The sequence below is a fragment of the Schistocerca piceifrons genome, chromosome 1 (assembly GCF_021461385.2).
Source record: "Schistocerca piceifrons isolate TAMUIC-IGC-003096 chromosome 1, iqSchPice1.1, whole genome shotgun sequence".
NCBI classification, from domain to species: Eukaryota; Metazoa; Arthropoda; class Insecta; order Orthoptera; family Acrididae; genus Schistocerca; species Schistocerca piceifrons.
The window spans coordinates 288677865-288692088 of NC_060138.1; the positions used below are offsets into that span (position 1 = coordinate 288677865).

General features: G+C 45.4%; 1 protein-coding gene across 1 annotated transcript in view; it reads left to right on the forward strand.

The window, feature by feature from the left end:
• Positions 1-14224, forward strand: part of LOC124712919 — a 60830-nt gene that overhangs the window by 16379 nt on the left and 30227 nt on the right. Inside the window, exon 3 of the mRNA XM_047242912.1 lies at positions 5122-5301. Coding sequence (XP_047098868.1) covers positions 5122-5301 — 180 coding nt within the window. The remainder of the gene's footprint in view (positions 1-5121; positions 5302-14224) is intronic.

The following is a 14224-nucleotide window of genomic DNA, read 5'->3' on the forward strand; positions in this document are numbered from 1 at the left end:
TCTGGCGGGTGCTGATAACGCTGTCTCACATGAGTACGTGGTATATCCGTCTCCTTCACAGTGATCACTCAATATTTGACGCTCTTCAGCCTCTTATACATCCTACCAGGCCTGGTGATCATCATCATCTTGGACAGTTTCCAGCCTCTGGCCGGGTCTGTATGGAACAGAGGCCTCTCCATCCTCTTGCCACCATCTCTCTGTCTTCACCTTAGTCCAATCTTCTCCTTTCTTCTGGGCGCATTCCTCTTGGTCTCTTTCCTTCCAGTTTCATCTCGTGTATCCTCCTGGGTGTCCTCTTCTCCTCCATTCTCTTAATATGTCCATACCATCTCAGCCTTGATTTCTCTATCTCCTCCTGTAATGGTTCCACCTTCATTAATTCTCTGATCCTCTCATTTCTTAACCTGTCTACTTTGATTTTCTCTCTTCCTTTCATAAAACCACCAACGCACTGTAGTAGCTGTTCAACCTGTCACAGGAAATAGCAACTCATACCTGGGGGTGGTGTGTAAGCGTCTTCTGGGTGCTACTTATTTTGTAATGTATTGTATGTTCTCATATTTTTAAACGTATTATTTTAACTCCATACAATATGTAAAAACGACGCCTAACACAATTTCATTTCACTAATTTAACATTAACAGATGATATACGCTGCATTTGAGCTACTATCCACCGGGGGCCGAACCGTACAATACCCCTGAAAGAGTGGTTCGGTGTGGGGCGTCGGAGGAGTGAAGTGGACTGCGGTAGTTGTCGTGGGGTTGTGGACCACTGCGGCTGCGGCGGGGACGGAGCCTCTCCGTCTTTTCTAGACCCCGGTTAACATACAATACAATACAAATCGTTTTAAAAAATACTCGCAAAATACACTCCTGGAAATGGAAAAAAGAACACATTGACACCGGTGTGTCAGACCCACCATACTTGCTCCGGACACTGCGAGAGGGCTGTACAAGCAATGATCACACGCACGGCACAGCGGACACACCAGGAACCGCGGTGTTGGCCGTCGAATGGCGCTAGCTGCGCAGCATTTGTGCACCGCCGCCGTCAGTGTCAGCCAGTTTGCCGTGGCATACGGAGCTCCATCGCAGTCTTTAACACTGGTAGCATGCCGCGACAGCGTGGACGTGAACCGTATGTGCAGTTGACGGACTTTGAGCGAGGGCGTATAGTGGGCATGCGGGAGGCCGGGTGGACGTACCGCCGAATTGCTCAACACGTGGGGCGTGAGGTCTCCACAGTACATCGATGTTGTCGCCAGTGGTCGGCGGAAGGTGCACGTGCCCGTCGACCTGGGACCGGACCGCAGCGACGCACGGATGCACGCCAAGACCGTAGGATCCTACGCAGTGCTGTAGGGGACCGCACCGCCACTTCCCAGCAAATTAGGGACACTGTTGCTCCTGGGGTATCGGCGAGGACCATTCGCAACCGTCTCCATGAAGCTGGGCTACGGTCCCGCACACCGTTAGGCCGTCTTCCGCTCACGCCCCAACATCGTGCAGCCCGCCTCCAGTGGTGTCGCGACAGACGTGAATGGAGGGACGAATGGAGACGTGTCGTCTTCAGCGATGAGAGTCGCTTCTGCCTTGGTGCCAATGATGGTCGTATGCGTGTTTGGCGCCGTGCAGGTGAGCGCCACAATCAGGACTGCATACGACCGAGACACACAGGGCCAACACCCGGCATCATGGTGTGGGGAGCGATCTCCTACACTGGCCGTACACCACTGGTGATCGTCGAGGGGACACTGAATAGTGCACGGTACATCCAAACCGTCATCGAACCCATCGTTCTACCATTCCTAGACCGGCAAGGGAACTTGCTGTTCCAACAGGACAATGCACGTCCGCATGTATCCCGTGCCACCCAACGTGCTCTAGAAGGCGTAAGTCAACTACCCTGGCCAGCAAGATCTCCGGATCTGTCCCCCATTGAGCATGTTTGGGACTGGATGAAGCATCGTCTCACGCAGTCTGCACGTCCAGCACGAACGCTGGTCCAACTGAGGCGCCAGGTGGAAATGGCATGGCAAGCCGTTCCACAGGACTACATCCAGCATCTCTACGATCGTCTCCATGGGAGAATAGCAGCCTGCATTGCTGCGAAAGGTGGATATACACTGTACTAGTGCCGACATTGTGCATGCTCTGTTGCCTGTGTCTATGTGCCTGTGGTTCTGTCAGTGTGATCATGTGATGTATCTGACCCCAGGAATGTGTCAATAAAGTTTCCCCTTCCTGGGACAATGAATTCACGGTGTTCTTATTTCAATTTCCAGGAGTGTATTTCACATCTCTCATACACATCGTCGGTATTCTTGGCGGACTCCCTCCTTCAACACAACCAAGCGCCTCGCAGTTCTGTAGGGTGCGCTTTCGAAATGTGGTACTACAGAAGAATGCTGAAGATTAGATGGATAGATTACATAACTAATGAGGAGGTACTGAATAGAATTGGGGAGCAGATGAATTTATGACACAACTTGACTAGAAGAAGGGATCGGTTGGTAGGACATGTTCTGAGGTATCAAGGGATCACCACTTTAGTACTGGAGGGCAGCGTGGAGGGTAAAAGTCGTAGAGGGAGAGCAAGAGATGAATACACTAAGCAGATTCAGAAGGACATAGGGTGCAGTAGTTACTTGGAGATGAAGAAGCTTGCACAAGATAGAGTAGTATGCACAGCTGCATCAAATCAGTCTCTGGACTGAAGACCACAACAACAACCTATACAAGATGCACACGGTGCAGCAACTCAACTCTCATGATCTTCAGGAACGGTCTGAATTTGCTCATCGGTTACTGGCAGAGATCGAAGTTAACGATATGTGATCGGGCAATACTCTGTGGAGTTACGAGGTGCATTTTACACTGCAGGATGCAGTGAATTACGGAACTACCGAGTTTCGGGTACTGTTAAACCACGTGTTGTGCACGAAGAGCAATTGCCTTCGCCGCATGTGATTGTGTGGTTTGGATTCAAAAGCACCTTTATTCTCGGTCCTTTTTTCTTTGAAGAGTATACACCCGGAGGGCCTGGCAGACGTCTGCACATTATCGAGGTCTCCGTGTACAGCATTTGATTCGTGCTTTGGAGGAGCGCTACTATATGGAAATAAATATTTTCAGGCAAGATAGCGCAACATCTCATGTCACTCGCCCAGGAAAAGATTTCCTTAATGCAAACATACACGAATGTGTTATCTCCATAGGTTTTCCAGATGTATGGCCTGCAAGCTCACATGATTTAGATCTATGTGACTTTTGACTGTGGGGATATCTAAAAGAACGCGTTTACCACGAACGCCTTCGGCCTCTACTCGATCTGAATGACAGTGTACAGGAACACATTGCTCAGTTTCCTCCAGAACTACTGCGAGCATTTGTTGATCACGTCGTTTTACAGAGGCAGCATCTCGTTGTCATATTCGCAGCCCATATTGAACAAATTGTGTAAGCGGTGGTTAATAATGAAACCAACATGCTTTTTTTCATTTGTTGAAGCTTTTATGCCCACATCCCTTTCCTAACCCATTACATATGGAAACAATTCTATCCGTCTTTCTTGCATTCACAATGCCAGATTTGCACCTGGTGGCCAAAGTTGGAACTAATTTTTTTCTAGTATAAATCGATTCTGCATTAACATGTTAGAATGTCTACCAAGTTTCGGTGCCATGTACTTGCAGCCCACACTGGACCTCTATGAGTAGCCTGCAACCAGTATTAAGGAATTCTCAGTTGAGTAGTGGGGGAAATGTAGGGGGTACAAATTTTAGAGCGAGTTCACAGCTCGATTAAGGTTGTTGTTGTTGTGGTGTTCAGTCCTGAGACTGGTTTGATGCAGCTCTCCATGCTACTCTATCCTGTGCAAGCTTCTTCATCTCCCAGTACCTACTGCAACCTACATCCTTCTGAATCTGCTTAGTGTATTCATCTCTTGGTCTCCCTCTACGATTTTTACCCTCCACGCTGCTCTCCAATACTAAATTGGTGATCCCTCGATGTTTCAGAACACGTCCTACTAACCGATCCCTTCTTCTAGTCAAGTTGTGCCACAAATTTTTTGTCTCCCCAATTCTATTCAATACCTCTTCATTAGTTATGTGATCCACCCATCTAATCTTCAGCATTCTTCTGTAGCACCACATTTCGAAAGCTTCTATTCTCTTCTTGTCTAAACTATTTATCGTCCACGTTTCACTTGCATACATGGCTACACTCCACATAAATACTTTGAGAAACGACTTCCTGACACTTAAATATATACTCGATGTTAACAAATTTTTCTTCTTCAGAAACGCTTTCCTTGCCATTGCCAGTCTACATTTTATATCGTCTCTACTTCGACCATCATCAATTATTTTGCTCCCCAAATAGCAAAACTCATTTAGTACTTTAAGTGTCTCATTTCCTAATCTAATTCCCTGAGCATCACCCGACTTAATTTGACTACATTCCATGATCCTCGTTTTGCTTTTGTTGATGTTCATCTTATATCCTCCTTTCAAGACACTGCCCATTCCGTTCAACTGCTCTTCCAAGTCCTTTGCTGTCTCTGACAGAATTACAATGTCATCGGCGAACCTCAAAGTTTTTATTTCTTCTCCATGGATTTTAATACCTACTCCGAACTTTTCTTTTGTTTCCTTTATTGCTTGCTCAATATATAGATTGAATAACATCGGGGATAGGCTACAACCCTGTCTCACTTCCTTCCCAATCACTGCTTCCCTTTCATACCCCTCGACTCTTAAAACTGCCATCTGGTTTCTGTCGATTAAGGTAAGCGAATGGTTCAAATGGCTCTGAGCACTATGAGACTTAACTGCTGAGGTCATCAGTCGTCAACTAACCTAAGGACAGCACACACATCCATGCCCGAGGCAGGATTCGAACCTGCGACCGTAGCGGTCGCGCGGTTCCAGACTGAAGCGGCTAGAACCGCTCGGCCACTTCGGCCAGCTAAGGTAAGCAGGTTAAAATGCATGTATGGTGCAGTAGTTGTTCGTGATACAGTAGCGTGGACAGCTGCATCAGAGCAGTCCCTGGACTGAGGACAGCAGTAACAGGACAGGCTTGGGAGTGACGCGGCCGCCGCCATTTGCAGGAGCAGAAGGAGGAGGAGCGCGAGCTGGTGTCGAACCCGGACGTGATGCAGGTGCGGCTGCTGAGCGAGGCGGCGCCGGAGGGCGCCCGCGTCGTCTCCGCCGTGGCTGCCGCTCTGCAGCAGTACCTGCAGCGTGGCGCCGATCTCGTCGAAGAATTCTCCTGCGTCTCTGACAACCTCGTAAGTCGCACGCGCTTACTGTGCTTTCGGTACAGCCAACCACAGCAGCTCTCGATAAAATAAAACAGCCTTATCTTTCCAAACACTAAAATGCCACATTTCTTTCTCTACCGCCATCGTACGAGAGGCGTTCAATAAGGAATGCAACACAATTTTTTCTCGGCCATTTCTGCTTGAAAAAACTCGGAACTTATTGTGCGACACTGTGGAATATTCTCGCCTTAGCTCCTATAGTTTCATGAAATTGTGACTGGTGGCGGCGCTTAACATAGCGGTCAAAATGGCGCCTGTAACGGAGTTGCGTTCGAAGCAGAGACTGTCATTGAGTTCCTTTTGCTAGCATCGCAGATACTAACAGGCCCTTGCAGATGGTGTACGGAGAACTGGTAGTGAATAAAAGCACGGTCAGTAGTTGGACAAGGCGTCTGTCATCATCGCAAAAAGGTGGCGCAAACCTCTCCGATCTCCCGCTTGCCTGTCGGCCGCACGCAGCTGTGACTGCTGGAATATTGGAATGTGCGGACATTCTCATTCGATATACTTATATGGATATGGTGTCTGTTCTTTCGGACCGGCAGCCGTCTAGAACGAAATTGGAATTATATTAATACCATCAGCTGCTCACCGGCGTTGATATATATCAACGGGGACAGGTGAAAATGTGTGCCCCTTCCGGGACTCGCACCCGGGATCCCCTGCTTACATGGCAGACGCTCTATCCATCTGAGGCACCGAGGGCACAGAGCATAGCGCCACTGCAGGGACTATCTCGCGCACGCCTCCCGCGAGACCCACATTCTCACCTTGTGTTTCCTCACACTACATTCGTAGTGTCCCTACCCAGTACACTCATTACTCGTGGGAGACATTCTTACGAAGAAATTTTCACCTGTCCCGGTTGATACGCATCAAATCCTGTCAGCAGCTGAAGGTCTATCTATCAATCTTTTCTATCGCCTGAGCCTTTTCTTACGCACGGTCAGCCATCGTTAATCAGATGTGGCATGTTAATGGTTAAGAGGTGACCGGATGCCCTTCCTGCTGCCACCCCATATCCCCCCCCCCCCCCCCCCCCCCCCCATGGGACGGAATTAGTGTACGTCAACTCTCTGCGTCGAGTGTAATCCATGGAATAGTGCGAATGTGTTCAAATGTCTGCGAGTGGTGTAACTGAGGCGAAACATGGGGTCAGGCCCGGTATTCACCTAGCGGGATGAGGGAAACCGCCTAAAAACGACATCCAGGCTGGCCGGCTGTGGTGTGCGTACTGTAAGACCTTCGGTACACACGCCATCAGATTATTTGACTTGTCACTCTAACGAAGTAGGCGAGTGTCAGCAATATGTCGCGTGGTCTTATCGTGGCGTGTTTATCTTCTGCCATTAGGTCAGACGATAGAAATGTCACTTGCACGCTTGGAGTAGCAGATTGACGGTGACCAACTTTAAACAGAACTTGATTAATTTAAACACGCTTTTATTAAAATGATAACAAGCCTAAAAATTACTTAACTTGGTTCTGGATGCTAATTACAATTGACAATCTGAAGTTCCTTTGGTCTTGGTACGTTAATCTTATTCTCACATATCTCTGATACTTGACAAAATGTCTATACATTTATCTTCATGGCTATGTACAGGAATATGATAATCTACTTAGGTGCAGACTGAAACTTGACTGGAGACTGGTACAGACTAATGCAGACTGGTACAGACTGGTGCAGACAAATGCAGACTGACTAATCGGAGGGCTGTACACTCGTTGTAATACCTCGAGCATTCAGGTATCACTGCGCGAGTGTGATCCGCGAGGAGAAAAGGTTCTACATTAGCAGCAATCTCATTGGCTGTGTTATATATTAATACGCGAATCGGCGGAAGCAGAATTTGGTCCGTCTCTTAAGACAGCGCCATTTCGTAGTGCGGAGACGGATGAGCGCTGCGCCTGCATTGTTGTGCTTAGTGAGGCGCGCTCTATTGGGAAAGTTGTGTACGCGCTGACTACGCGGAACTGTGTACACAACACCGGCACATCGGCCCTCGTCGTTAATCCACCGGGCGGATTCGATCCGGGGACGGCGCGCCTACCAGAATCCAGGAAGCAGCGCGTTAGCACTCTCGGCTACCCTGGTGGGTCGTCAGCAGCTGAAGGTATTAATGTATAATTCTAAATCCGTTCTAAACGGCTACAGGTCATCAGTGGTGTCTGTCCTTTCGGACATGTCCGAAAGAACAGATGCTATACCCATATACGTATATAGTTCCGGCAACACCACCCACGACCTTATTCTTCTCTGCGTATGCACACATATTCCCCAAACTCTTACGGGACTTGAAAAGAATGTCTTCCATGAGCAATGAGTGTGTTGGGGTGGGACACTACGAATGTAGTGTGTGGACATACAAGGTGAGAATGTGGGTCTCGCGGGAGGCGTGCGCGAGATAGTCCCTGCAGTCACGCTGTCCTCTGTGCTCTCGGTGGCTCAAATGGATAGATCGTCTGCCATGTAAGCAGGAGATCCCTGGTTCGAGTCCCGGTTTGGGCACACATTTTCACCCGTCCCTGTTGATATATATCAACGCCCGTTAGCAGCTACAGGTATTAATATAATTCTAATTTCATTCTCATTCGAGATGATGGACGGATCACGGATCGCAATCAAGCGCCTCACTGCTCAAATGAACATCTCTGGTTCGAGTCCCGGTTTGGGCACACATTTTCACCCGTCCCTGTTGATATATATCAACGCCCGTTAGCAGCTACAGGTATTAATATAATTCTAATTTCATTCTCATTCGAGATGATGGACGGATCACGGATCGCAATCAAGCGCCTCACTGCTCAAATGAACATCTCTGGTGGTAGTGCTGGACCACTCGTCCACCACTTGGGGTGCTCGAAGATGTGTGCTCACTGAGCTCCTCTTCGCCTAACAGAAGAGCAACGAAGGACCACCTTTACATAATTGCCTGCATGTTACGAGGATGATTGTGACAATTTTTTGTCGAACTTCTTCACGGGCTATGAAACGTGGATCCATTGCTTCGAACCGGAAACAAAACGGCAATCCATGGGTCGGCGCCACACTACCTCTCCTCCGAAGAAAAAGCTCAAAGCCGCACCGTCAGCCGATGAAGTAATGGCGAAGGACTTGTGGGACTTCAAAAATGGTTCAAATGGCTCTGAGCACTATGGGACTTAACTTCTGAGGTCATCAGTCCTCAAGAACTTAGAACCACTTAAACCTAACTAACCTTCAGAAGGATGTAGGTTGCAGTAGGTACTGGGAGATGAAAAACCTTGCACAGGATAGAGTAGCATGGAGAGCTGCATCAAACCAGTCTCAGGACTGAAGACCACAACAACAACAACAACAACAACAACTAACCTAAGGACATCACACACATCCATGCCCGAGGCAGGATTCGAACCTGCGACCGTAGCGGTCGCGCGGTTCCAGACTGAAGCTCCTAGAACCGCTCGGCCACCCCGGCCGGCCACTTCTGGGACTCTAAGGCGTTATTCTTTTTGATGTCCTCCCTCATGATGCAACAATAAACTCTGAAGCGTACTGTACTACGCTCAGGAAATTCAAGGAACGACTTCAGCGTGTTTGTTGCCACAAAAATGCAAAAGAACTTCTCCTTCTCTAAGGCAATGCAAGGCCTCACCCAAGTCTGTTCGTCCGAGAGGACTTCACAAAATTTCTTTGGACTGTTGCTCCTCATCCACCTTACAACCCGGATCTCGCACCTACCGACTTCTATCTGTTTGGCCCATTGAAGAAGGATGCACTCTGCGTGAAGCGGTACTTGGGTGATGGGGATTAATATGGTGTATTGGAATCCTGAATAAAACCAACCTGCTTTCAGAAAAAAAATTTGTTGCAATACTTATTGAACGTTCCTCGTAGTATCATGCAGTGCGGTTTGGTGCTCATTTTCGTTGATGGGGCCCAGATAAAAAGTCAATAAACTTTATAACGGAATGGTTCTGAATTGTTTGTTGTATAATCTTTCTTTATGTCATACTTCTTAAAAAGGCAGAATAACGCTAAATATCGTAATTACACAGTTATAAATATATGTTTAATCAGTGTAATACTGTAGCTAATAATAAAGTATATAGAGAAGTGAATTCAATAGCTTTTTGTGTTGTATGTGTGATATTGTAATTGGTTGATGTAAGTCTAACTGTTTGTTTTCTAGCTTCTCTTCCATACTTAATAAACTGAAGAGCGCTTTAGCAAACATTTCCTTTGTAGCCTTTTTCTTTTATTTCGTAATAATGAGTCATAAACTGTTACTAATTTAATAGGAGCTAATAAAATCTGTTCTTTGCTATAAATCATGATAAAATCAGTGCACAGCAGCTGCCACAAAGAATACGACATAAAATTTGTTTTACTTTTAATTCTTTTAATAAACTTGTACAGTCTGTAATTTAGGTACTAAAATGATACATGTAACTTGTTGTGTTTCTCGTCTTTGTAGCTCATTTAAGTAATATTTATCAGTAATGCTTCATTTTCATTAAACCCACCTTAAAAATTCCAGACCTTCGTATATCTATGTACAAAACATTACAGAAAGGTAGTTTTTTGTATGGGAGAGGTTGGGTGGGGGGGGGGGGATCACAGGTTTCGGAGTTCTGCCAGGGACACAGCTTCACCTCCGTACAGTTCTGGCTACGGACCGTAGCCAACTGGCCTCAAACATAGTGTAGGTTTGCAGACAGGTAGTAAAGGAGGGGGTAGTGGGTAGGGGGTAGGGGGGGGGGGGGAGGGACAGCAAGGTTCGCTGGAATCGGGTGAAAGGGATGTTTGCGTGAGCTCATCTGTCCCTCCTCCCCCTCCCCCCCCCCCCCCCCCCCCCTACCGAGATGGAAAACAGTGAAACAACTTAACTTGTTCACGTCACTGTGACTGCAGTTTGAGGAGCTGGGGGTTTGGAGGGAGTAGAGGTCATCTGAAACTGGCCCTCGGCGTTAAATATATGTGGAGGGGAAAGGAAAATAGTTTCGGCACTGTAGAACAGGGATTCATAAACTCTTCCTCTGGCGGAAACCTAAGAATCCTGGTACTTTGATGGAACACCCTGTTTATTTAAAATGTTATTAAAATTAATAAAATTTCAGAAAATGAGAAAAACTTGTTTCATTCACTGATTACTTCAATTTTAAATCATATCTCATACCATATAAATCATAATACCTTTTTTTAAAAAAATAAGTAAATAGGTCGAAAATAAACGCCATGCTATTAACCGTTTTTCGTGCACCTCTTATTCACTTTTCTCTGAACTCCAATATTCCGCAGAAAACAGTGTGGAAAACCCTGCTGTAGTACGATACACTGGATACACTTTGGGGAGGGACGAGAGAGAGGTAGCAGCAAGGTCTGGCCCGGCTACAGGCAGTTTAGAGTAACATTGTGTCTCTGCAAAGAAACAGTGGAAACTGGGCCTGATCACCTCTGCTCTCTATCACTCTTACTACACAAAAATCATGTCACTGTCATACAGTCTGATATAATACTGAAGAAGTGGACAGAATACAATTATATCACAAAACTTCTGGCGAAGCAGGGCCCCTCGGGCCCTCAAGAACGACCCTCTAGTACCATGTTCTTTCTCTGTTTTTATTTATAGTTTTCCAGGGCGGAACTGAGAGAGTAGCAATCGCGGTGGGCGCTTGGCCCCAAATTTGTGTTTTGCCAACCTTGCAGAAAAAAATCCCCGAATGAGCTGGATCGCCTATTTGCAGAGGCAGATCTGCAGTGTTGGAATAACATCATCAGTGGCAGAGGGTGTTTCTTACCAATGTTTTGTGGCCACAGCGTGCTCTTGACACACTGTATACTAACAGATTCATAGAAGAAAATCCTCTAATAACCTTTCATCAGTCCATAGCCTCTCCATTCGCCTCTCCTCTCCCCGTCCCTTGCCCCCTACCCCAGTCAGAACCCAGTATTTTATCAGCCGTTAAAACTAAACAGCCGATCACAACCCATTATTTTCGCATGGTGAAGACATTTTCAGTTCTTCATAGGCTAAGCCTTCACAACCCTTTTGTATGTTTTTTTTCTGAGAAATATATTAATCAGAGAGCTTCATGCGTGAAGACATGATACAATTATCCTTTAGCAGTGACTAGAATTGCATAATACAGTGCGTATGCTTTGCTTGTCTGCACTCAGCCAAGTACTTTCGCTGAAAACTAACGCGCGATAATCTATGCAATGTAAGAAGAAGACGGAATGTTCTGTCCAGTACGGAAGTTGTAACAGCCGTGATAGATGTAGATCACAAGAAAAACACTGATATATGTGACACTGGTTTAAGTTTCGATGATCAACAGCGTAGTATTTCTTATCGTATAATTTGCACCCCCTGGCTCGCTGATCCTCCATTCTTTGAACACAATGGAGGACCAGACTGATGTTCATATAAATTTTCTGTATACTCTAGATCCACTGCTAAAACATAACCTATGTTTGCATCTGGTATGCTCATTATATCAAAACTGTCCATAGACATCCCTGCACACTGAGATACTGGTAGATGTTGTATCATGGGCCGGCTGTAGAGACTGTTAATATTGAGGAATTTACAAGGGACGGACAAATAAAAACGAGATATATGGAAAAAACGAAAGTCAACTGTTTATCCCACTGTGAGATAAGACGGTCAGTGCCTTCGTAAAAAAATGTTTCTGGTCACCTACGGAACAATGATTGGATCCGGGCGTGCCCCTCTTCATCCGAAGCGAACCGATGGCCACAAATATTGTTCTTCACAGCTCCAAAAATATGGAAATCACGTGGGGAGAGATGTAGACTATGTGGAGGATGTATAACGGTTTCCCAGCTAAACCTCTGGTAATCGGAACGGCATCATTCTATTACAGGATAAAAAATGGTTCAAATGGCTCTGAGCACTATGGGACTTAACATCTGAGGTCACCAGTCCCCTGGAACTTAGAACTACTTAAACTTAACTAACCTAAGGACATCACACAAAGCCACGCCCGAGGCAGGATTCGAACCTGCGACCGTAGCGGTCGTGCGGTTCCAGACAGAAGCGCCTAGAATCGCTTGGCCACATCGGTCGACTATTGCAGGATAATGCCCGTCCACATGTTTCAAGGTTGTTTCTAGTATGGCTCAGAAGTTCCGTTTGGGAAGCCCTTATACATCATCCTACATACAGGCCTGATCTCACGCCATGCGATTTAGATGTTTTAGAGCCCTGAACAAAGACGCTTGTAACCGCTAATTTGCTTTGGACAAAGTGGTCCACGCCTGTGTGCTGCCGTGGTTCTATAGGTAACTGCAAACATTTTTCCATGAAGTCACTGTCTTCTCTCACAGTGGGATAAATGCATTTAGACTTATTACCGTGACTATTGACATAATAAACAGTTCACTTACTTTTTCTCAATCTGTCTCTTTTTCTTTTGACGCCTCTTGTAATACTCATACAAGATGCATATTTATTTTTACCATAATCAGCCGTGAATCTATTGTTTACAACTGTATGACAATGTGAACAGTAAACAGTACCACCTCTGACACCGCGCTCAACGTATTGTAATTGTTCTCTGTCCACAATTAGCTGCAGTTTTACATGAGTAGTTTCCAGCAATACATCCAGTGCCAAGCCAGGTGAAGTAACGTAATAGGCTGGATCTAGTTTGTACGTTTTAAGAAAGTACACAGAAATTTTCTAAAACGTCAGCCAAAAGCAAGACATCCCGTTTCAAATAACTTGCAAGTGGGAGTAATCTCCCAATGTCTTGCATTCAGATAAACGCCTGTCTTTTCACATTCTTCAGTATTCTAGTTCTTTGATTGTTGTTTCACCAGTCAGTAAGCTTTTGGGTTGCTCATTTTCTGGCAATTGTTCTTCCAACAAAACTGATTTGTCAGTTACATGATTTCTTATTGATCAAATTGTACTACTCGCTGTCCAGGAATTACTCTCTTGTTATTTTCAATTTTTCGGGCTTTAATTACTAGACAAATTATTCTAATTATTCTAGACAGGAAGCCAGAAAGTTGAAGGAATGTATACACTTAAATTTTATGTTCCTACAGTAGTCCGCTGCGATAGATTTAGTAATTTTTTTGTAATTTTCCACATTCGTCGCGATCACAGAAACATCACTTTGATTTATTTTGATCATTTCTTCCACTCATTTGCACAAGGCCACAATATAAAATGTGCGTCACAATTTATTAGACTGCGAAACACAACAGCCGCCATATTATGTACAGCTCACTGAAATCTGCGTATAAAGTGGCAGATATCTCTGTGATTCACATCGGTCTATTTGGAGCGTTCCTTTTGTAAACCTTTTCATGCAGCAAACATACGAAATCTGCATAAATGAGCTTCAATATCTTGTTATATGAGTTGACTGTTTCATATTGTTTCTGTTTTCTCGGCATGAAACAGCGCTGTTGACTGGTTCGAGTTGTGAAAAGATAAGTGAATGCGCGCTAACTTCTCTTTAGACTGAAAATAACACAAACATCGTTCACATTATTCAGTTGAATGGTGATGAGCAATAATGCTAAAGGTTTTTTATGTGACAAATTGTAAATTTTTATGTTTTCCACAAGTATCATTAACAGATTCACATGTTTCTCACATTTATGATGATTCATAACATACAACGCAAGCACTGTAAATTCTTTTCTTTTGTGTTCTTCTCTCCTTCCTTTCACCATCCACCCGTGGTATGAGTACTGTGTACTGTACGCATTAACAGACACAGTTTCATTGTTTTCCTCAAATATTTGCAGATCAGTAAGAAATGAAAGTTTTTCGAAGTTTAATGCATTTGTACATGGAACATAATTATACCCATGGGTTAAGTGCTCATTTTCTGGGTACAAATCGGCTGTGATTTACCACAGGGA